The sequence below is a fragment of the Schistocerca cancellata genome, chromosome 9 (assembly GCF_023864275.1).
Source record: "Schistocerca cancellata isolate TAMUIC-IGC-003103 chromosome 9, iqSchCanc2.1, whole genome shotgun sequence".
NCBI classification, from domain to species: domain Eukaryota; kingdom Metazoa; phylum Arthropoda; class Insecta; order Orthoptera; family Acrididae; genus Schistocerca; species Schistocerca cancellata.
This window is the reverse complement of record NC_064634.1, coordinates 130,887,938-130,913,312: the sequence shown is the minus strand read 5'-3', so window position 1 is coordinate 130,913,312 and position 25,375 is coordinate 130,887,938. Positions and strand designations below refer to the sequence as shown.

The following is a 25,375-nucleotide window of genomic DNA, read 5'->3' as shown; positions in this document are numbered from 1 at the left end:
CCGAAAGGCACGCGTTTAAGCTCACGCAGGCTGGCGTGAGGTCTGGAACAGGACAAGGAATTGAGACTAGCAAAAAACGTACGTAGCTTCTGGAATACTTAACTTTAATCCATAATTGGTGAACATCGCTCTTGACGGTACGTGTTTTACAGCATCAATAGTAACTGGTAATGGCGCCTTTCTAGGTCGTAGCAAATGACGTAGCTGAAGGCTATGCTAACTATCGTCTCGGCAAATGAGAGCGTATTTTGTCAGTGAACCATCACTAGCAAAGTCGGCTGTACAACTGGGGCGAGTGCTAGGAAGTGTCTCTAGACCTGCCATGCGGCGGCGCTCGGTCTGCAATCACTGATAGTGGCGACACGCGGATCCGATGTATACTAACAGACCGTGGCCGATTTATAGGCTACCACCTAGCAAGTGTGGTGTCTGGCGGTGACACCACAGTATTGCTCGAGAAGGTCAAGGTAATGGTTTACCGTTGTGACGTCAAGCCATACATCCCTCCCCCGATACGGTGCTTCCAGTGCTGGAAGTTTGGACACATGTCCTCCCGTTGCCCATCCAGCGCCACATGTCGAGATTGCGGACGCCCCTCTCATCCCGATTCTCCATGTGCGCCTCCACCTGTATGTGTCAACTGTGGGGAGCACCACTCTCCATGCTCGCCGGATTGCCCCATTCTTCATAAGGAGCGGAAGATAATGGAATTTAAGACCCTGGACCGGCTTACTTATCGTGAGGCAAAACTGAAATTTGAAAGGTTGTATCCTGTTTCACTTCGAACGTCTTATGCTGCAGCCACGTTATCGTCGCCCTCGCGAGCGGTAGTTGTCGCCTCATCTGTGCTGCCTTCAGTTGGCCCTCGGAGCCGTGCATCTCTGTTTGCCCCCCTAGTGTCTGGGGGGCAAGCCTTCCTCTGTTGCCCCCTTAGCAGTTGGGGGCAAACCCTCTTCTGTCGCTCCCCCCACGCTTACTACGGGAGTGACATCTGCTCAGAAACTGGGGGGCTCGATCCCTCCCCCTCCTCCGTTGCCTCTGCCGTTTCCTCTCTCGCGGAAGGTGTCCCTCGGGGCTCTCCCTTCCTCCGTTTCTTCTCCTACCCAACCGGATGTCAGCCAGTGGCTGAAGGTTCCGCCACCTGCTGGTCGTAGGGCTTCTGCATCATCGTCAGCCTCCGACGCTCCTTCAGAGAAGCTCTCCCAGCCCTCTAACCCTAAGGATAGACGCGAGAAGAAGGAACGGAACGTGTCCAAGAAGAAGGACATTCCAGCGGTTTCAGTACTGCCTGCTGTAAATAGTTCTGGCTCCGGGGATGAGGTGGAGATCCTCGCCTCTGCTGCGGATCTCACCCTCACAGAACCCTCGGGGGGCCTTTCCTATGGACACAGCTGACTCTCCCCCGGTGGCGGCAGTTGGCTCTGAGGCGCCGTTTGCCTCTTACTCGCCTTCACACCCCCCAGTCCCTTACTGCTTCCATTCTCCAGTGGAATTGCGGCGGTTATTTCCGCCACCTGCCTGAGCTCCGGATGCTTCTGAGTGTTTCCCCTGTTCTCTGCATTGCTCTTCAGGAAACTTGGTTTCCAGCAATGTGGACCCCCGCCCTTCGCGGTTATCGGGGATACTCTAAGAACCGCGCTGCCTGTCAACGAGCGTCAGGTGGAGTTCGCCTCTTTGTTCACCACTCTGTCTGTAGCTTTCCAGTACCCCTTCTGATGCCTTTAGAGGCAGTCGCTGTCAGGGTTGAGCTCTCACTGGCTATTACTGTTTGCTCTGTTTACATTCCTCCGGATGGGGAGCTCCGCCGACATGTCTTGGCTGCGCAGCTGGCTCAACTCCCGCCACCATTGCTGCTTCTGGGCGATTTCAATGCCCACAACCCTCTATGGGATGGGACTGTCTCCGATGACCACGGTTGTGCCGTGGAGCATGTGTTTGCTCAGCTCGACCTTAGCCTCTTGAACACCGGTGCTCCCACGCATCTCAGTGTGGCCCACGGCTCGTTCTCGGCCATTGATCCCCCTTCTTTGCAGCCCCGGACTTGTCCCATCCCTCCACTGGAGAGTGCATCCTGACCTGCGTGGTAGTGACCATTTTCCCATCTATTTGTCACTGCCTCAGTGTCATTCTTCTGGGCGCCTGCCCCGCTGGGCTCTCAACAGGGCTGACTGGCCAGCTTTTACTTCTGCTGCAACCATTGAGTCTCCCTCACAGGGTGACATTGATGAGGTGGTCCGTGTCTTGACCACGTCAATCATTTCTGCGGCCGGGGCTGCCATCCCCCGCTCTTCTGGACTCCCTCGGAGGAAGGCTGTACCCTGGTGGTCGCCGGAGATTGCTGAGGCTATTTGCGACTGTAGGCGGGCTCTCCAGCGTCATAGGCGGCACCCATCTCTGGAGACCCTCATCGCCTTTAAGAGGCTCCGTGCCTTGGCCCGTCGTCTTATTGCATGGCGTAAGCAGGAATGCTGGGAGAGGTATGTCTCATCCTTGGGCTCCCGTGTCTCCCCCTCGCTCATGTGGTCCCGGATCCTGCGGATTTATGGATACCAGACCCCTGTGGGTGTCCCTGGGATCTCCCTGGACGGCGCTGTCTGCACGGACGCTGCCGCCATTGCTGAACACCTTGCTGCGCACTTTGCTATGAGCTCTGCGACTGCAACTTACCCCCCCGCCTTTCGCTCTCTAAAGGAGCGAGCCAAGCAGACGCCGTTATCATTCCACACGCGTTGTTCTGAAAAATACAATGCTCCTTTCAGCGAGAGGGAATTCCTCGCTGCCCTTGCCGATTGCCCTGATACAGCACCAGGACCAGACTGCATCCACGCGCAGATGCTGAAGCATCTCTCCAGGGACTGCCAGACACACATCCTCACCATCTTTAACCACATTTGGAGCGAGGGCATGTTCCCGTCGCAATGGCGAGAGGGTGTTATTGTCCCCATCTTGAAGCCCGGTGCAGACCCACTGGCGGTGGACAGCTATCGTCCCATTACCCTCACCAACGTTTTGTGCAAATTGCTCGAACGTATGGTGGGGCGGCGTTTGTGTTGGGTCCTTGAGTCGCGCGGTCTCCTCACTCCATCCCAGGGTGGCTTCCGTCGGGCCGGTCTGCTGCGGACAATTTGGTGCGGCTGGAATCTGCTATCTGTACGGCCTTTGCATGACGTCAGCATCTCGTTGCTGTATTTTTTGATCTGCGGAAGGCGTATGACACAACATGGAGGCATCACATTCTTGCTACATTGCACGAGTGGGGTCTTCATGGTCAGCTCCCGGCTTTTCTTCAAACCTTTTTATTGCGCCGCTCTTTCCGGGTGCAAGTCGGTGCCACCTCTAGTTCATCTTATACACAGGAAAATGGGGTCCCGCAGGGCTCGGTGTTGAGCGTCTCCTTATTTCTAGTGGCCATTAATGGTCTGGCTGCAGCCGTAGAGTCGTCGGTGTCTCCTTCTTTGTGTGCCGATGACATCTGCATCTCATTTAGCTCCACGACTACGGGAGTCGCCGAACACAGGCTGCAAGTAGCTGTTCGCAAGGCAGCATCATGGGCTCTGACTCATGGTTTTCAGTTCTCTGCAGCCAAGACTTGAGTTATGCACTTTTGCAGGCGTCAGACGGTCCACCCTCATCCTGAACTTTAGCTACACGGCCACCTCCTTGAAGTGGTGGACACTAGCCGCTTCTTAGGACTCGTCTTTGATGCCCAGCTCAAATGGGTTCCTCATATTACTCAGCTGAAGCAAAAGTGCTGGCGGCACCTCAATGCCCTCCACTTCCTGAGCCACACGTCTTGGGGTGCAGATCGCTGCACGCTGTTGCAATTGTACAGACACTTGTGCAGTTCAGGCTTGATTATGGGAGCCTGGCCTATGGGTCTGCATCACCCTCAGTGTTGACGTTGTTGGACCCCATACATCACTGTGGGGTTCGGCTTGCAACTGGCGCTTTCCGTACGAGCCCCATGGATAGTCTACTGGTGGAGGCCGGGGTTCCCCCGCTGCGGATTCGCCGCCATCGACTGCTCGCCGACTATGCTGTCCATGTGCATTGCTCGCTGGGCCATCCCAGTCATTGCCTGCTTTTCCCTGCCATGGTCCTCCATCTGCCCGAACGGCGACCTCGGTCTGGGCTTTCCATAGCTGTCCGCGTCCAGTCCCTGCTGTCGGAACTTGGGGCATTCCCTCTTCTGCCTCCCTTCCGGGTCCGTGCACCTATGCCTCCCTGGTGTTTTCCCCGGCCGTCCGTCCGTCCGTCTGGACTTGGCACAGGGACCCAAGGACTCGGTTCCGCCTGTGGCCCTCCGTCGCCGTTTTCTTGTGCTCCTCGCCTCATTTTCGGGCTGTGAGACTGTCTACACTGATGGTTCCCTGGTTGATGGTCGCACTGCCTATGCTTTTGCTCACGCTGTCCATGTTGAACAGTGCTACTTGCCGGCTGGCCGCAGTATTTTTACTGCAGAGCTGGTGGCCATATTGCGCGCTGTTGAGCATATGCGTTCCTGCTCAGGTACGTCCATCGTCATCTGCAGTGACTCCCTGAGCAGCCTCCAGGCATCGACTGCTGCTATACCTCTTCTCCTCTGGTATCATCTGTTTAGGAGTCTGTTTCGGCCGTTACCTGCTCTGGTTGTTCGGTGGTCTTTGTTTGAACGCCAGGTCATGTTGGCATCCTGGGGAACGATCATGTCGACAGGCTGGCCAAAGGGGCGATCGACGCCCCAGCTTTGGAGATCGGCCTCCCGGCTCGTGATCAGCAGTTGGTGTTGTGCCGTAAGGTGCTTGGGACGTGGACTGATGAGTGGTGTGGCCTGACATCCCCGAATAAACTGCGGGCTGTTAAGGAGGCGACCGATGTGTGGCGGTCCTCCCTGCGGGCTTCTCGCAGGGACTCTGTCGTCCTGTGTCGGCTCCGCATCGGCCATACCTACCTGACGCACGGCCATCTTTTGCGTCAGGAGGATCTCCCCCCCCCCCCCCCCCCCTCGATCCCCCCCTGTGTCGGTGTGGGTCCCAGCTGACGGTTGCCCACATTTTGTTGGAGTGTCCCCGACTGCGCACCCTCCGCCAGTCTTTTAATCTTCCGGGCACTTTGCCTTTGGTTTTATGCGACGATGCCTCCATGGCTGACGACGTTTTAAATTTTATCCGTGGTAGTCTTTTTTTATGGTTCCATTTAGGGAGGTCCTGCACCTTTCCCTTTCTGTGTCTCTTGTCCTCGAGTCTCTCATATTTGGTTGCAGATTTTAGTGTGTAGTCAGGTGGTTGACTCTTTCCCTTGTTTTTGTTCTCGTGGTCAGTCAACCAGTCTCCGGCCATCTTCTTTTCTTCTGTTTCTTTCTGTCTGGTGTTCATCTGTACTCTTCTTGTCTGTAGTGTTCGTTGCCGCATTTGTGTTCTTTCAGTGCCTGGGGGGGAGTCTCCTTCCCCGTGGGGTTTTACTTGCTCCGCAGATTTACGTCTCGCCTGTTTTTGGAATGGGGGACTGATGACCTTAGCTGTTTAGTCCCCCTTAAAAATCCCAACAACCACCATTATAATTCCCACTGATTATGCCTTAAAGTGTAAAAAGGCAAAACACATCTGGTAGAAATTAAATACAGTGCTGCAAGTGCTGTTTTTTGATGATAAATTATAATTTAATTATAAATTATAAGTTGATTATAAATTATTATTTAATTATAAATCTGTGCTTGCTGCAGAGGATGGGCACACAAAAATGCTCCTTAAGTGAAACAGCATTGCAGACAAATGAAGTTTATCCAGTGTTTGTTATAAACAGATTTTAACCTAAGCGCATGATTTCCTCTAAGAACATTCTACTGATAATGAATAATATGATTCAAGAAGCAAAACTTTTGGTATTTGAACTGGAACAGGCACTAATACATTTACTTACTATGTAATATAGATAAAAGTAACTGATAGAACTGATTAATAGTTTACCTTTATGGCAGTATGGAAAAGCAAGGTCTCATCTGGCAGAGTGATACAAAAGTACAGAAAAGCTATTTTCATTTCTTTGCTGTGTATGTGAAGCTTGTTATCAATTTCTTTGCCCTCCGTGATGAAGCTTATATATTTATTAATATTTTGTGACATAATGTCAATAATATTGAATGTAGAACTCTGACTTTCTATTGTCAACAGATACAGGGCCCTGTTCAGGTGACAGTGGAGGTGGTCTCTTCCTTCCCTCTGATCCAGGGCGAGGAAGTGATACACAATGGTTTCTGCGTGGAATTGTAAGCCTCTCACTACTTGATCCCGAAACACAGAGCTGTGACTTGAGGCAATACATTGTATTCACAGATGTTGCAAAATTCCAGGACTGGATTTTGCAAATAGCACAGAGACTAGGAGATCAACCATAACATAAATGTGATTGCCTCTTATGTTCAGGTGATCCTGAAAACTAAGAGAATATAGTGACTGTTGTATCTAAACTTAATTGTATTTATTGTATTTTCAAGAAGACAAAAGCCATGACTATGGTTACATACTGTGCTGTGAAAACTGATGACACACATTAGTGATTATGGCTGATGTGTTCAGCACTGTATATGTTCCAGGAAGAATATGATCTCAGTAGCAATTTGAAAGAAAGTGTGTGTGCCGTACAAAGAAGTATGTGTGCCATACAAAGTACAAAAGTTGATGGAAGCTATAGATAGTGCTTTGCCATACATGTTAATAAACTGAAACCAACCTGTAATTCTATTATGGTTACTAAATGTGCATTTGATTTGCTGTAGAAGAAAATCAGTTTTTTTGAGCCTCTAGTTGCTAAACCTTACTATGGCCTCTATGTAAGATTCTCCAGAACATTGAACTCAGGATGTAATTTGTAGATTTTTAAAAATTAAAACCTCATGAAATTATTTTATTTAGATGTGATTTTTGACTGCACATGATAATTTTGATGCATAACGACAGTATTATTATTAATTTTATTATAAGCAAATATATTTTTGTAAACTTGTTTCCACTTACTTTCATAAATCAAATAAAAATACCAATAGTTGTCTGAAGAGATGCAGAAAATAGAACTATAAGGTTGTAGTGAGTTGTGACACAAGACATAAAAAGAAAAATTTTCATAAGTTTTAGAATTACTTCTAAACAGAACAGTAAGAGGAATGTATATTGAGTTATAGATGTAACAACACAGACTTTACTTCAGTAAATTTTCTAAAAGTGAAGAAAATAATCCATCATATATGGTAGGAATTGAACAGTGAAATGATGCAAAAGAAGTGGTTTGTTATACCCAAGCTATCAGACATATTTTTGGGGCAGAAGGATATGTTTGAAGGACAGCATGAGTTTACATAAATATGACATTTTCAAAGAGGATAATTTATAAAGTAATGGATGTGAAGACAACATTTCAGATGGGCACTTTGTGCTGAACCGCAGTATGCTCACTAATTGGCTTTCAAATTCACCTCTGCCCCCCCCCCCCCCCCCTCCCTCAGTTTGCCAGTGTGGTAGTCATGTCAAGAAAGAAATACGTACATGGGGTACATAGAAATTCACAGGTGTCCCTGCATTTAAAGGAAAAGATATGCTGGTGATATGACAGAAATAATTAGTGGATTCCTAAGACAAGTTCTTCAATTGAGGTCTCCAATAAGGACATAACACATGACAATTGATTCTGAGCAATAATGGTATAACAATGGGCAAGAATATTTAATAATTTAGATGGTTACTGAAATAGCATAACTGAAAATGTTAGGACTTTTTCATTTCAGGGCAGAATTGATGATAGCAGAGCCTTTCTGAAGTTACTATCCCTTCTCAACCAGACTTACTGCTATTCACAGTTTGTGACTTGATACGCTAATGTACCCCCTCTAACCAAGGGCTTCTGCTATTGAACACCACATCCCCAACATCCAACTGAATCAAAACATGCTACCTCCTTCCTTATAAACTTAACCAAACACCCTGAATCACAAGCTGTGGGTTGCTCAATACTAAAAGTCTTCTGTTACTATAAATTTTGCCCTAACTTCATTGATGATTGCTGTGATGTAGTGAATAATATGAAGTCCATTGAATTTCTGGTTAACTGCCTGGTTTGTAAGTTGTCACTGAATTCTCATTCATGAATGTGGTTCAGATCACTGCTTTTCAATCCACATTTGGTTTTCCATGGTTTCCTTAACTATTTCTGCTAGATGGGACTCCTGGGTCTGGATATTATTTCAGGCTGTACTGCCAGGAGGCTTTAATGCCATTTGGCATCCACCTGTTGCTCCATCTGTATGCTGAATTTTTTTGAACTGTGTAGTACCAATTGCAGCTGATAGAGAGCAGCTTTGTCAACTTAGTGTAGCCTACAAATGCTCCTACTTGCAAGGCATGACTATTTGTTACTTTTCATTATGTTTTACAACAGATGATTTGACAGTGTCTTTGCTTCTGACTGAAAGTGTTCTGGTGACTAAAACATAAATTCTTGATATGGACTCTTTCACAACTTCTTAAATTATTCTTTAGAATGATTTCCCCAAGCTTCCATCAACATTGAAGTTTTATTACATGCAAGTGTCTGGAGTGAATTCTTGACTCCAACTAACTGGACATAAACAGTGTTCACATCAGATTTGATTTTCTTCATTCTTGGTTTGTACACTCACGGAATTCCCTTTTGGTGATGTGCTCTGAGGTCCTCCTTGGCATTCCTTGCAATGCCACTAGCTCCTTGCAATGCCACTAGCTCCATGCAACACCTGCTGTAACATAAGGATGTCTGCTGATGTGTTTCAGCTACCACTTGCTGTTCAATGAGTACCTCAAACAAACAGTACAAAAGGAAATATTTGATGTAAACCGAATACTGCATATACACAGGGTGTTCCAGGAAGAATGGTCAATATTCAGGGATATGACAGGAACAATCATTCAAAGCAAGAAAGTCTACCAGAAATGGACTCATAAATGCTTACTTTAAGACCTATGAGCACTTGTTCATTTTCACTACTGTGAAGCTCAAAGCATAAGCAATCCTATCACGGCAAGTGGAGATGCCCAATCACCATTGTGCCTTGGTGAGGTGGTGTATTCCCACTTCTCACTCTGATACTGTACATTCATCAAATGAATGTGCTCCCAGTGGGAGGCTCTCTACATCCTAACTAACTAAAATAACATTTTCAGCACTCACAAACATCTTCTGACAGCCTTAGACAATAAGAGTGGAACATGTGATTCTGAAGAATCTCATTTGGACGAAAGATGTTGTATAATTTTATTTACATAACTAATCACAATCATTTTATAACCTTTAACTTTTGTCAAATTATTTTCATTATTAAACTTATGGTCTCACAAGACCAAACATTGTTTTATTCCTTCCACAACACAAAGCGAATGTTGGCATGTTTCTTAGCTCAATCTTTTAAGTTTATTATTACTTGGTTTACCAAGGATTCACTTCCCTTTTGATCAAGTATTTACAATTATTCAGTTGAAAGCTATAGCGCGCTTTTAATCACCTCATTTCTTTCTTAGCATAATTGGTTCCAATTACTAATGAATATCTATTTGACTATTATGTTATTTATTGTATACTAATCTAGTAAATGACTACCATATTACCCACTTTATTGTGCTATTATTATTCTTCAGCTACTTTGCATGTAAACTATTAGATTTTTGTAGTTAAAGAAAACCCCCACGAGGGATATTTGTCCTGTTTGACCAGTGTCTATCATTCTGTCATTACTTTTACTCGAAGGTTATTTACTGTGCACTGTTCTTTAAATTATTATGCATAACAGTACAAGGTTCTTAAGGCTCTAAGATAAACAAAGTTTAAGTCTTTTTTACTGCAAGGAGTTACATGCTAACATTTTAATCTACAACCACACTCCACAGTTTCAAATCAAAGAGCCATGGTAAGTCAAACATGTGCGGAAACAAAAGTTACAAGAATCGTCCTTGTTCAGGTAAGTATATTAATCTTTGACTACTTTCTAGAACACTGCAACACTGTGACTAACAGTCGCTGTACAGCTTCATACAAGAGGTACACTCACACCTTATACCTATGGGCAAATGCTGTGCAAATACCTTTAGAATCTCTTCAATGCAAATATTACTCTCCTCACCCCTCTACATCAAAGAAATGGTACAGGTCATTCCTTCTATGGATTCACTTGACCTAGGCAAAGGCCCAGACTTTCCACAGATCCACCCACTCCTAACCCTTTAATACCTTTCCAAAATCAGACCCACCTCGTCTTGCATCTTTAACTGTAGGCACAGCCTCTAACATCTTTCTCTAATGATGTTTCTCTGCAGTATAGTGATTCTATCTGATAATCCCCAAATGTGTGTTCCCTAACTCTCTCTTTAATAACTTTGACCTAGTTTCCTTGCAGTGTTATAATTTAAATATATGAAAATATTTAATAAAAAAGCCTGCTCTCATTATATTCTTCCTATGCTTTTCATCAATAACATCCCTGCATTTCTCTGCTTTTTTTAAATATTTATTTTTATTTACACGTCAAGTTCCATAGGACCAAATTGAGGAACAAATCTCAAAGGTCATGGAACGTGCCAATACATGAAATTACAACATAAAATTAACAACAGATAGAAATAAATGTTTATGAACCTGAAAAAAGTAAGTCCATAAGTTTAAGTAAACACAATCAACAATACAATAAGAATCAGCTTCATTTTTCAAGGAACTCCTCGACAGAACAGGAATAGTGATCCATGAGGAAACACTTCAGTTTCAATTTAAAAGTGCATGGATTACTGCAGAGGTTTTTGAATTAGAGTGGAAGCTTACTGAAAATGGATGCAGCAGTATCCTGCACAAGAGTTAAGGAAGTCTGAACCAATTGCAGGTACACCAGTTATTGCCTGAACCACCTGTTTCTGAGCCAAAAATATCCTTTCAGAATGGGAAGAGTTACCCCAGAATATAATACCATATGACATAAGCGAATCAAAATAAGCATAGTAGACTAATTTTCGTGTCGAACGATCACTCACATCTGATACCGTTCAAATAGTAAAAATGCCAGTATTAAGTCTCTGAACAAGATCCTGAACGTGGGCTTTCTACGACAGCTTACTATCTATCTGAACACCTAGAAATTTGAACTGTTCAGTTTCACTAATCATATGCCCATTCTGTGAAATTAAAATGTCAGGTTTTGTTGAATTGTGTCAGAAACTGTAAAAACTGAGTCTTACTGTGATTTAGCATTAGTTTATTTTCTACAAGCCATGAACTCAGGTCATATACTGCACTATTTGAAAATGAGCATCCTTTACTACCAAGCTAGTGTCATTAGCAAACACAAATATTTTAGAGTTACGCCTAATACTAGAGGACATATCATTTATATAAATAAGGAACAGGAGTGGCTCCAACACTGATCCCAGGCCCCCCCCCCCCCCCCCCCCACTTGACAGTACCCCACTCAGACCCCACTTCACAGCTGTTACCAACATTGTGTATAATGACCTTTTGCTGCCTGTTGCTAAAGTAAGAGGTGAACCAGTTGTGAACTACTCCCCGTATTCCGTAATGGTCCAACTTCTGGAGCAATATTTTATGATCAACACAATCAAATGCCTTAGTTAAATAAAAAAAAAATATGCCAAGCATTCGAAACCTTTTGGTTAGACCATCCAGTACGTCACAGAGGAAAGAGAATATAGCATTTTCAGTTGTTAAACGGCTTCTAATGCCGAACTGTACATTTGATAGCAAATCGTGTGGTATAAAATGATCAATTATCCTTACATACAGAGCCTTTTCAATAACTTTTGCAAACACTGATGGCACAGAAACAGGTCTAAAATTATCTACATTATCCCTTTCTCCCTTTTTATAAAATGGCTTTACTACTGAGTACTTTAATCACTCAGGAAACTGACCTAAAGGAAAAATTACAAATATGGCTAAATACAGGGCTAACAACTGCAGCACAATACTTTAATATTCTACTAGACATTCCATCATAACAATGAGAGCCCTTAGCCTACAGTGATTTAATTATTGACACAATCTCCCTCTTGTCTGTATCACAGAGAAGCATTTCAGACATCAATCTCAGAAAGGCATTTGCCAAGAAGTTATGATTTCCTGTAGAAACTAAATTTTTATTTAATTCATGAGAAATGCTCAGAAAATGATGGTTCAATACTATACATATATCTGATTTATCAGTAAGAGAAATATTTTTATTGCACACTGACTTCGTATCGTCGACCTTGTGATGCTGACCAGACACTTCCTTCACAATGACCATATGGTTTTAATTTTATCCTGTGAATTAGCTATTCTATTTGCATACCACATACTCTTTCCCTTCCTAATAACGTTTTTAAGCACCTTACAATACTGTTTTTAATGGGCTACTGTATCTTGATTGTGACTACTTCTGACATTTTGATATAATTCCCATTTTGTTCTACAAGATATCCTTATCCCACTAGTCAGCCACCCGGGCTGCCTATTACTGGTTGTACCCCGTTTAGAACGTTCTAATGGAAAGCAACTCTCAAAGAGCAGGAGAAATGTGATAAGGAAAGCATTATATTTATCATCTATGTTATCGGCACTATAAACATCCCCTACGTAGTTTGTAATTAAATATGACATTGGTTTGAGTACAAAGGCCTTTAAGTGTTAAAATTTGTGCATCATGCTTTTACTAACAGAATGCCCATCTAGTAATGATGAATGCATAAAAATATTGTCTAAGACTGTGCTACTGTTCCCCTGCACCCTAGTTGGAAAAAACAGTCTGCATCAGATCATATCAATTCATGAGATCTACAAACATCCTTTGTCTTGCACTGTCATAAATGACTTAAGTCTAAAAAAAAAAAAAGTGCAGCTCTAACACCAACTACTACAGGAATTTTTCCATAAGTGACCCCCCCCCCCCCCTCCATCCCCCCACTACACTGTCATGTATAAGCTTAGCCAGTCAGCCCTTCCCATACCTATTGAGATGCAGGCCATGCCTAGTGAAACTCGATCTACTGATAGACCCAGCTGGCACCACTGAGATGTGACCCATGCCCTCTGCCATCAGTGCCCTCCCCAGCCCCATGTTTATGCATCTGACAGCCGCATTAAGGTGAGGTCGATCATGATGCTGAAACAGTTGCACGAAATGCACATTAGTTCCAACAGTTTGAGTAGCTATTTTTACCAGGTCACCACCTACATCATATTCCTCGTCCCTGTCAAGACTGTCCCCTGCTCCACCCACTGTTACTATCTGATCCTCCTTCGTAAAATTCCTACATAACTCCCCGATGCTGTCAGTCACTTGAGCCAACCCTGCACTAGGCTTCACAATGCTGGTGACGTGGTACTCACTCCCCAATACTTGCTGCAACGTCTGGCCCACATCTCTACTGTGAGAAGTACCTAGCAGCAGAATCTTCTTTCTGTTAGACTTAGCAATTAACCTAGGCCTCCTAATTGCTGAGGACTGCTGTATGTCCTCTGCATCTACATCTACAGCTACACGAGGCTCCTCTCCACTCAACTCTGACAGTTGGTCAAATCTATTGCATACATGCAAAGTAAAACTGTCTGAATACCTCCTCTTCCTAGCTGCCTTCTTGCCAACTGCAAGTTCCCATTTCCCATCACCCTCCTCAACCTATCGAGTTTCTCCTTTGCGTGTTGTAACTGCCCCTGAAGGGCACAGATCTTAAGCTTCTGCTCCTATTGACCTATTTCTATTACAGATTCTGCGCTACCACGAGAGGACCTCACTAAAATGACCACTGGCTTCCCCACTGCATCTCCCCCCCCCCCCCAATGAAAATACTTTTAACAAATCCCACATCATAACCCAAAACTCACAAACCTATGACAGAGCCCACATTTCTCACTCATGGTAAAATTTTACAGTTACTGAAAAAAACTATACGTCTGCATTACCAAAGTTCAGTTACACCAGTAGAACTATTTATAGAACTAACAATAATGGTCTAGAAATTCTCTGCCTACTAAGAAAGCAACTAATTGTATTAATACAGCTACACCACACCTAATACCAACACCAACAAAACTTCACAAAAGTGTTAGGTAAAACCAAAACATTCAAATGGCCACTGGAACACTAAACAAAGTTAAAATACTGAATGAAAATTTTACTTAAATATTTCACAAGAAACAATAAGAAACGTCAGTTGAAAACTAAAGCACGAAATTTACTCAACGACTTCAACGCACAGAAAACTCTAAAAAACATAGTGAGTGAATGTTTCCAAAAGTTTATTAAATCATTATTTTGCCACAAATGGCTCGAAACACCGCTGAAAACTAATAAATTTAATCACTGTATAACAGTGCACAAATAAGTTTGTCAGTACTTAGGTTTTTAACCGCTACAGCTGCAGTGCATGCCGCAAAATGTAAACACACTACTCTACAGGTTCCAGACAATTTCTCTCTGGACACTGCTTTACTGCATTTCCATTCCCATTTGTCCCCTTGTTTCTGTGATGTGGCTAACATATGCATTTCTTCCAAATATATTGTCTGTGTCAGCAAACTGTATATGTCTTGTCATCGTACTTGTATTACTACCCCATGCTACCCAACATCGGTAGGTTGTATGTTCCACAATGTGATCTGTGGAAAAGGGTGTCTATGATAGAAATGTATGAATGTGGAAAGAGGGATGATGGAGTAGGTACTCCAGTTGGAGAAACAAGAAAAAGAAAATTAAGAGTGAATATGTTAGTATCAAAGGAAAGGAAAAGAGAGAGAGAGAAAAAGACAGAAGCCTCACATGACCTCCCCCCACTCCACCCCACCCCAAGGTCTGTAAATTCTTAGGCAAATTTACTAAGACCACTTCTAATATAGAAATTTTATCTACTTTTTGCAGATAATTCTTTTACTACTTGTCCATATATATTAATATTATTAGCTAACATGTCTTCCTTAATTACTTGCCTTGAGTTTGAAGGGATGTAAATTATTTGACAGTTCATTTAATGTTTTAGTTTCTCTAATATTTCACCTAAACCGCTTTCCGTGTTTGCGGTTCGTATGTGGCATGCAGTAGTGACAATATATAATATACTGAGGAACACTTAACTCCTGTGTTTCTGTTTTAAGGTTAATGCCAAGTTATCAGAACAACATATATCAACAATGCTTCACAAAAAGATCACCAATAAATAAAATTAGCTTGGGGCTGTTTACAGCTCACCTCATTGAGCACACCAACACTGATCCTATGTCAAGTGTGGATGAAACAATGTTGCAATCAGGTGCTGTACAGATGTAAGTTTACTGACCAGCTGCCACACTGCCAACTGAAGCTGCCCTGCTGCTTCATTGGGCAACTGCTGCAGTTTCTCTCAGAGACTGGTGCTGCAAGCAAGCCTCAGAATCAGCACAACTAAATCTTTCATTTTGTCAACAAAATGTTTCTTGTCAACAAAATATTTCTTGACAAAAGTGTCAGTGGTTATTTCAACATGTAAATATTTTTTGTTGTTGACCTGGTTGCTGTGGTCAGTTAATGTAGATTATCCTTTTTGTCTTGATAATTCTTGGTTATTTAGTGTTTACCAAATCACAATTACTATTTCTTAAACATTATAATTAACACTGGGTGACAGTGCAGCATGTGTTCACCTATGTCTTCTTCTGTGTTTACTTTGGTTCTCTAGGCAATGTTGTATTTTATTTGGTTACTTTTTGAAAATTCTTCTTATTTCCAATAAAACACACTTCTCTTTGCACATCTTACCTGCCTCCTGCACTTGGGGTTCGAAAATGGTGTGTAACAGTGCTGTTCTAGAACTGCCCTGAGCCTAGAAGATATGCCAAGTGATCTGTTGCTCTGATGCTATCAATGATGTTTTTTTTTTTTTTACCTTAAGTATTTTCTAGTGTGGTTGCCTATCCAGAATTCTCTTGATGTGGGACTTGTTCTCTGTCTGAGGTTTGGAACAGAACTTTGCAGTACTCAAGCTATGAAATGCTTCTTAAAAACCTCTTCTGCATTTTGTTGCTTTAATGTAAAAATTATAATATTGGGTGAACAGACCTCCTATTAAAAAGGTCATCATCTCCGCACCGAATCTCAGAAGTAAACACAAGACAATATTTTTCAGCTTCTTTCAACTGTTTCTGGACACTGTCATCAAAGGCAGTGCCTCTTATTATCTGACTTTCAAAACTCCACCAAGCTGCGATGCCAAAGCATAAGTGACCCCTTCACAGGTGGAGACACGAGATTGCCACTGTGCCTTGTTGGTGTTGTGCATTTACGTGTATTACTCCAACTCTGTTCATTCATTCATCCAACCCCCCCCCCCCCCCCCCCCACACACACACACACGAAAAAACAAGAATGACATCATTGTCAGGATGTTGAACTCTAACTTTCTTCCAGCAAAGAAAAGAAAATAGTAACGGCTGTCAGTTGGCAAAACAGCAGTTTCATGTGGTGATGGCTCTAACGTGGAATTGCAAATCATATCAAAACAATAAGCAGACATGCCTTCTGTTCCGCTCCCTGATCTAAAGCATCCTTTTACAATAGGTAAAAAAGAAGAAAGGGAACCCTACTGCATTAATATTTTCCAGTGGAATAAGGATGGATTCAGGGTTCACAGTGAAGAATTAAAAGCTTACAGTACAGGAAAGATGCCTCTAGACACATCTACAGGAATGCATTTAACAAAAAGTATTACTTTTATAATAAGAGGCTAAAATTTCTGAAGAAAGGATGCCCTCAGTGTTAACAATACGAAGTGTGGCATGACACATTGTTGGGGACTGTAGCCTTTCCACAACACATTCCTATAATCACTATGCTATAAACAGTTCCAGTTTGTGTCCCTCACATAATTACAGTGTGCATTGAGATTTCTTGCATATGTACAATGTATTGATTGAGACATAGAAGGCTTTGCTTTATCAGGCATGTTATGTTACAGTATCAGTTTAACTTATGTGGACATATTAAAAATGTGTGGCTGATATTGTAATCATAGAATACATTTCTTTCCATATTGTAAAGGTCATAATTTTACATTTCTGAATGTATAAACAGTTGCCCCTACTTGCACCACTTTGAAGTCTTATCGATATAACTTGAATATTTTTGCAGCTTTCTTTAGATAGTACTTCACTGTAGGCAACTGAATATCAGCAAAAAATTTGAGGTTACTATTATTATTGTATGCCAGTTCATTAATAAGCAACATGAACAACAATTGTTCTAACACACTTCCCCGAGGTATGCCTTAAGCTATTCCTTTTGCTGATAATTTTTCATCTAAGATAACATCGTGTGCCCTCTCTACCAAAAAATCTTCAGCCCAGTCTCAATTTTCATTTGATATCCCACACATGCATAATTTAATAAATGAGCATGGATGTAGTAATGAGTCAAATTCTTTTTGCAAGTCATTGTTTGCCTTGATCTAGATTTCCAGAATGACATGTGGGAAGACTTTAAATTGCAACAAAACAATGGAATAAAATATTATTTGTGCCTAAGAAGTTACAGACATACACTGCAACTGTATGATGTTAAAATTGTGGAAAGTTTGCACAACATATGGCTTGCACTAATTCTAGTCTGTTCAGAAAATTGATTCCATGCCAGTAAACATTCAGTTATGCTCCATGATTCTCTTGTTGTCCTCCCTCAGTCCACCTGAAACATGACAGCTTGTTCTTCATATGATTTCAACAACTAATTTAGATTACCTTTCACATAACACTAAAGCTAATTCAGATTGCTTAATCAACTATTACATCATTAGGTAGGACCTATGTAGGTGATTTCACCTTTTGAACAGTGAAATATGATTTTCAATAATCTCATGTCAAAGTATTTACATCCATCTGTTGCTAGGAACATGCTTAATCAGTCTGTTTCATTACAATTAGAACCATTCAGTTATGAACAATCAACTAATGAGACATCAAAAATACTGGTTTTATAATGTTTAAAATCTTCAAGAACTCTGATTAATGTACTGCCAGGCTACTATGTAATTGCTAATCTATAAAAATACCTAATTACTGAAAATCGTAAAATGAAATCTTATTGACGATGTAAACAGAGAGATTATTTAGACTACTGTAACACTTATTGAAATTCTGTTCATGCCAAAAAATATGCACATATATTTGTAACCAGGAACACATTAGGAAGATATGGGATTTGCTAGTTTCAGAGCAACCAACAAAAATGTAATCAGTATCATTTATTTGAATCATTTCACTTAGTTTTGCAATGACAAATACGTATTTGACCTGGTATGCTGTTTCATCTATTTCAGTTGTAACTACTGAATAACATTTGTCATTTTGAACAACTTCTGTAATTTTAATTAACAAAATTATTATATGTAACGATGTTCTGACTGTCAGAAAATGTATATAAGACCTGCAAGATTTCGAAGAGGACTCTGTAGTGTAATAAACAATACATCTGAAACAACTGATTTTATACAATTATTGAGAACCGTGCAATTTGCCAGCCCATTTTCACTTCAAAAATTTCGAAGAAACTGTATCTGCAGTCAAGCCTCAAGAACATCCAGAGCAAGACAATGATTATTATTCTGAAGATACCGAGTACACTCAGCAAATTGCAATAACTTTATTTACAGCTACCATTAACATTATGAAAAGACAGTTAACTTTGATTTTCTTTTTGGGACAACATTTCATTCCTAACATTAGTTACACCGCACAGCATCCCCTTCATGATGGATGAGTGGTTGAACTCAGGATAATAAGACATTACTATCGTACACTTAACATCTTGAGCCATGATTTTCTTGTGAAGACAATAAATTGTGATTATGTACAGAAATGTAATAATGTTGTAGTTATGCTCTTTTGTTATTACAATCTTTAATTTTGTAGTACACATTACTTACAAAAAATTCTTAGAAATTGTTTTGACAATATTACGAAAAGGATAGAGCACTACTCACCATATAGTGGGTATGTTGAGTTGCAGACAGGCACAACAAAAGACTACTAAACACATGAACTTTCGTCCAGAAGGCTCGGAGACTGGGGCAGGGAGGGGGAAAGAGAGCAGGGTACGGCTGGGGCACAGTAAAGTGCTGTTTGTGGAAGCATATAGGGATGAGGTGGAGAGAAGATAGGGCAGCTAGACACAATCAGGAGGTTAGACAGAGGGTGAGGCAGGCCGGAGAAGGAGACAAGTAAACAGACACTGAGTGTGCTTATGGAGTGGGAACAGGGAAGGGATAGGTGACTGAAGGACAATGACTATCGAAGGTTGAGGCTAGGAAGGTTACGGGAACATAGGATAGATTGCAGAGAGAGTTCCCACTTGAACAATTCAGAAAATCTGCTGTTGGTAGGAGGGAAAGATGACACAGACTGTGAAGCAGTCATTAAAAGGAAGAATGCTGTGATGGGCAACATGCACAGCGACTGGATGATCCAGCTGTTTCTTGGTCACAGTTTGTCGGTGGCCATGCATGCGGGGAGACAGCTTGTTGATTGTCATGCCCACATAGAACAAAGCACAGTGGTTGCAGCAGGTTTCACAGGTAGCCTTAACTTTGATGGGGCAGGTGAGGCTTGTGACTGGACTGGACTGGACTGGACTGGACTGGACTGGACTGGACTGGACTGGACTGGACTAGAGTAGGTGATGGTGGGAGGATGTATGGGGCAGGCCTTGCAACTGTCTGTTACAAGGATATGAGCCATGGGGCAAGTGGTTGAGAGCAGGGAGAGGTGGGGAGGTAGTAGGTATGACATTCCTCATTTCAAGGCACGATGAGAGGTAGTTGAAACCCTGGCAGAGAATGTGATTCGGCTGCTCCAATCATGGGTGGCACTGAGTAATGAAGGGTATACTCTGCTGTGGCCAGATGTTGAGATTTTGGCAGCTGGTGTGTGTCTGGAGGGATAAGGTACAGGAGATCTGTTTCTGTACAAGACTGGGAGGGTAATGGTGGTCTGCAAAGACTTCAGCAAAACCCTTGGTATATTTTGAGAGGGACTGCGAATCACTGCAAATGCAACGGCCACATGTGGTTAGGTGTATGGAACGATTTTCTTTGTGTGGAATGGGTGGCAGCTGTCGAACTAGAGGTATTTCTGGTGGTTGTTAGATCTGATATGGATGGAGATACTGATGTGCTCAACTTCGAGGAAGGTGGCTTGTTGGGTTAAGGAGCACCAGATAATGAAAAGGGGGAGAAGGTGTTCAGGTTCTGTGGAAATGTGGACAGGATGTCCTCACCCTCAATGCACAACACACAGACATCATCAGTGAATCTGAATGAGCTGAAGGGTTTGGGATTCAGGGTGTGCAGGAAGGATTCCTCTAGATGGCCCACAAATAGGTTGGCAAGGGATGGCACCTTGTGGGTGTCCATTGCTGTATCCTGTATTTGTTAGATGGTGATGCCTTCAAAGGAGATGTAATTGTGGTTGAGGATGCATGGTGACCAGAAAGGAGGTTGTAGATTTTTGAATCCATCGGGTGTTGGGAAAGGTAGTATTCAATAGTGACTAGGCCATGGGCATTAGGGATGTTAGTGTGAAGGAAGGTGGCATCAGTAATGACGAGGAGGGCAGCATGTGGTAAAGGAACATGAACTGTGGAGAGTCAATGGAGGAAATGGTTGGTATTTTTCATGTAGGAGGATATGCTGCAGCTAATAGGCTGAAGGTGTTGGTCTGTGATAGCAGAGATTTCCTCAGTGGGTGCACAGTAACCAGTCACAATGGGGCGTCATGGCTGGTTGGGTTTATGGAAGCATGTAGGAGGTAGGAGTGTGGGCAGTGGTAGAGGTGAGGAGAGAGATGCACTCGGGGGAGGGGGGGGGGGGGGCGGAGGTTCTTGGATGGACCTACGGATTTGAGGTGAGACTGGAGATCATGCTGGATTTCTGGAATGGGGTATTGTGGCAGGGTTTGCAAGTGGACAAATTTGACAGCGGGTGGACTCTGTCAGCAGGTAGGATAATAAGGTTGATGTCAGATTTTAGGCAGTGGATTGCAGCTCTTTCTGCAGATGTAAAGTTACCTTGCATGTTGAGGGATTTGGTGAATGACAGGAGGCAAGGTTCAAGATCAAGAAATTGTGTAACCAACTACATCCTCACCCAAAATTACTTTTCCTTTGAAGGCATCGCCTACAAACAAACCTGTGGTATGGCAGTAGGTACCCACATGGCACCATCCTATGCTAACCTATTCATAGGCCATCTAGAGGAATTCTTCCTGAACATGCAGAATCCCAAACCCCTCACCTGGTTCAGATTCATTGATGATGTCTTTGTGATCTGGATTGAGGGTGAGGACACCCTGTCCACATTCCTACAGAATCTCAACACCTTCGTTCCCATTCCCACATTCCTCAGTGTTGACCTCCACCTCAAAGATGATCACTTCAGTATCTCCATCCATATCAAACATACTTACCACCAGCAATACCTCCACTTTGACAGCTGCCACCTATTCCATACCAAGATGTCCCTTCCATATGGACAGATAACCCATGGCTGTTGCATCTGTTGTGACAAGCAGTCCTCCTCAAAATATGAGAGGTCTCACTGAAGCCATCACAGACCATAATTACCCTCCCAATCCTGCACAGAAACAGATCTCCGATACCTTCTGTCTCCAGACAACCAACACCTCCCAGAGTCCCAGTGTTTGGCTACAAAGAAGCATACCACTCCTGACTCTGTACCACCCATGACTGGAGCAACTGTATCACATTTTCTGCCAGGGTTTCAACTACCTCTTGTTGTGCCCTGAAGTGAAAAGATGAATGTCTTACCTACTATCCTCCCCACCACTCCCACTGAACCTACACAGTATCCTCATCCATGTGGCCATCTTTGAGATGGAGGTCAACATCGAGGAAGGTGGCTTGTTGGGTTAAGGAGCACCAGATGAAGCACATGGGGAGAAGGTGTTCAGGTTCTGTAGAAATGTGGACAGGATGGCCTCACCCTCAATGCAGATCACATAGACGTCATCAGTGAAACTGAACCAGATGAGGGATTTGGGATTCGGGGTGTGCAGGAAGCATTCCTCTAGATGGCCCACATATAGGTTGGCAAGGGATGGTGCCATGTAGGTTGTGGCCAAGAAACAGCTGGACCCGACCACTCAGTTGCTGAACACACTGCCCAGCCCAAGATTCTTCATTTTAGTGACTGCCTCGCAGCATTTGCCATCTGGATCCCTCCTACCAACACCAGCCTTCTGAATTGTGTATGTGGGAACTCTCCCTGAAATTTATCCTATATTCTCGTAACTCTCATGGCCTCAACCTTTGTTAGCCATTATACTTCATCTACCTATCTCTTCCCTGTTCCCATTCCACAGCCTTCTACTCTACAAGCACACCCACAGTCTGTTTACTTTTCTCCTTTGCCACCCCACCCTGTCCTCTGTCTAACGTCCTGACTGCACTTAGCTGTCCTATCCTCACTTCACCTGATCCCTGTATGTTCCCACAAAAAGCACTTTACAGTTCCCCCAGCTGTACCCTGCTCTCCCTCTCCCTCTCCCTGCTCCAGCCTCCTCCTTAGACCCACCACCCAGATGTGCAGTTGATCAGTCTGGCTTCGACAGCCAAAGACATGTACATGTACATGTACATGTATATGTACATATGTATCTACATTCGTCTATTTCAGGACAAGGTCTTCTGATCAAAAGCATAGGCCTACACATTTAGTTGTCTTTCTATTTTACCTGTCTGCAACTCACCATTTCTGCTACATGGTGAGTAGCAGTCTATACTCCTCATAATATTGCCATTATCCATCATGGATTTTCCATTTCTGTGGACAACTTATTATGCAATTTAATTCTCCAATAGAAAATGCTGTTTCAAGTTTTTTTGTATTCCTTGGTAAATGTAATCCTAAATTGCATTATTAATTAAATACTTAGTAATGTTTTCCCTGATATGGACCAGAGTGTGGTAGATACTCACTTGGCACAGTAGGGATGCCCACTTTTTAGAATGAGCCTCATTACTATCTCTAGTTACTATTCTTATGACTCTTTTCTGCAGTTTAAAAACTGTGTGTATGTTTATGGTTGTTTGAACCTCAGAAGTGATGGTCACAGCTAAGAAATGAGTGTACATGGGCATAGTCTCTCTCTCGAAATGAGTGTACATGGGCATAGTCTCTCTCTCTCTCTCTCTCTCTCTCTCTCTCTCTCTCTAATTTTTCCTGAAATTGTAATCGCTTGTTTGTTTGCACGTGTGCATCAAATCTACCAATTTCCATCCCATTTGGATAGTTCCTTCATGGTGTGTCTTTTTAGACCATGTGTCATTACAAGACATTCACTGTTCTAAACTAATGCTAAAACCCCAAGAACATAACATGCTAATTACATTTTTTTTACAAGTATCTTTCTGTGTACATTACACATTAGTTGGCAATCACCATTCACTGCTAAAAACTTCGCGTTTGGTACAAGTCTAAAATTTCTTTTCTTGTCTAATGCGACAGAATGGTTTCCTTCTTCATGCTGAAGTGCATACTGTCCGTTTCCTTTATACTCACTGTTGATTTACTACATATCGCCGAATAATAGACATCCTTCAGGGTTTCAGTTGCTGTCTCGAATAGGAGTTCTGCTGTTTTATCAGTGACTACAATGTTGCGGTCATCAACAAATGAAGTTATCTCTGTTTCTTATACTGTCTAGGAAGTCACTGATTATACTGAACATTAAACACAGAATTGGACGCAATACACATGTTTTGTGTGTTTCTTGTTGGACAGTTGGTTTACTAAAAACTTGTCATTAGCTGATGTGTTAACTATCTATACCTTCTGCACCAAGCTGACCGCTGTGGCCGAGCAGTTCTAGGCACTTCAGTCTGGAACCGCACTGCTGCTACGGTCACAGGTTCGAATCCTGCCTCAGGCATGGATGTGTGTGATGTCCTTAGGTTAGTTAGGTTTAAGTAGTTCTAAGTCTTTGGGACTGATTACCTCAGATGTTAAGTTCCATAGTGCTTAGAGCCATTTCTGCACCATCTTTTCCAGGTAAGACTGGAACCACTTGTTCACTATTCCTCTTAAACCTAACACTTCTAGCTTGTTCAGAATTTTTTATATTATCATTTTTTGAACTCTGTGATGGTTGATACTGTACTCCTCCCACACTGGAAATGAAACTGTGCTTCATTAAAAAGGGTGTAGTTGCTTGTGCAACTCATTAGTCTGTATTTCATGACCTACTCAATTATTTTTGAGAATGAAGACAATAATGAAACTGACCTGTAGTTTTTAATAGTTTCTGCCTTACTTTTCATTAGTTAAGGCACAACTTGTTCACACTTTATGTACTCTGGAAAAAACGTGGACTAAAGGACTTAATTATTATGTTTGTTAATGGGGTTTATATGCAGACTACATTCACCCTCAGAACAAAGACTGGAACCTCATCTCTGTATCTGTTGATGTGGGATTTTTGTATTGTCTTCCTGACTTCATGGCTATTGTGAGAAACAACAACATTGTGCTTGCTGTGTAAGTAATTGTGAGTGTTACATGTTTTTTAGAAAGATTTAGTTAAAACTTCTCTTTAATACCAGAGACATGGTCATTTACAAAATTTGCTAATTCCCATAGGTTTTAAATTATTCAACCGCCATGTTTGATTTGTATATTGTTATACTTGTACCAGCATTTCCCAGTTTCTTGTTTTGTGATGTCCCACACTACTTTGCTTTTATGTTCTGTGTTACATATTGTTTTGTCACTGAATGGTTTGTTTGAACCAAGCAGTACTCTCGTGAACATATTTTTGGTAGTAATCTGTGGATCAATCTAGTGTTTTTGTAAAGAACTGAGAGGACTTTCTAATACCCAGATATTCGTCTATTTTACTTAGCTGCTGCTGCTGCTGGTGCTGTTACAGAAGTGGATATTGTTGGAAATGCCTTCTTAAAAAATTAATTTAAACAATGTGCAGAAGTTTAAGAACTTGGCATCCACATTGTTTTCCATATAAATTTAATCCTAGGTTTGATTTGCCAATCCCCTAAAAAAGGTATCTTTTTATGTTCTCAGAAGATAATTTTTTAAATCTGCAGTTTTGAAGGTTTTACCAAGCGTTGCTTTAGCTTTATTATCTGATAGTAATGTTCAGAAAGGTCAAAAGCTCTTACAAATATTTTACAGTTTTTCATGTTGGTGTCTGATGCTGAACTTTTTGATACCCAATCAGCAGAAATATCTAAAGTGATTGGAATATGTTTTAGGGGGAGGAATGTATTGCCAGTGTTAACCCTAAAAAAGGATTAGTCCTCCTATCCATAACAAAAGATATTTGTCCATGTGTGGCCACACAA

The 25,375-nt window shown here is 42.4% G+C and overlaps 1 protein-coding gene across 1 annotated transcript in view; it reads left to right on the top strand.

Annotated features, from left to right (window-relative positions):
* The window catches only part of LOC126101147 (serine protease gd-like), a 307,303-nt gene extending 300,423 nt beyond the window's left edge, over window positions 1-6,880 (top strand). Inside the window, exon 9 of the mRNA XM_049911839.1 lies at window positions 6,150-6,880. Coding sequence (XP_049767796.1) covers window positions 6,150-6,373 — 224 coding nt within the window. The 3' untranslated portion in view covers window positions 6,374-6,880. The remainder of the gene's footprint in view (window positions 1-6,149) is intronic.
* The last annotated feature ends 18,495 nt before the right edge of the window (window positions 6,881-25,375 follow it).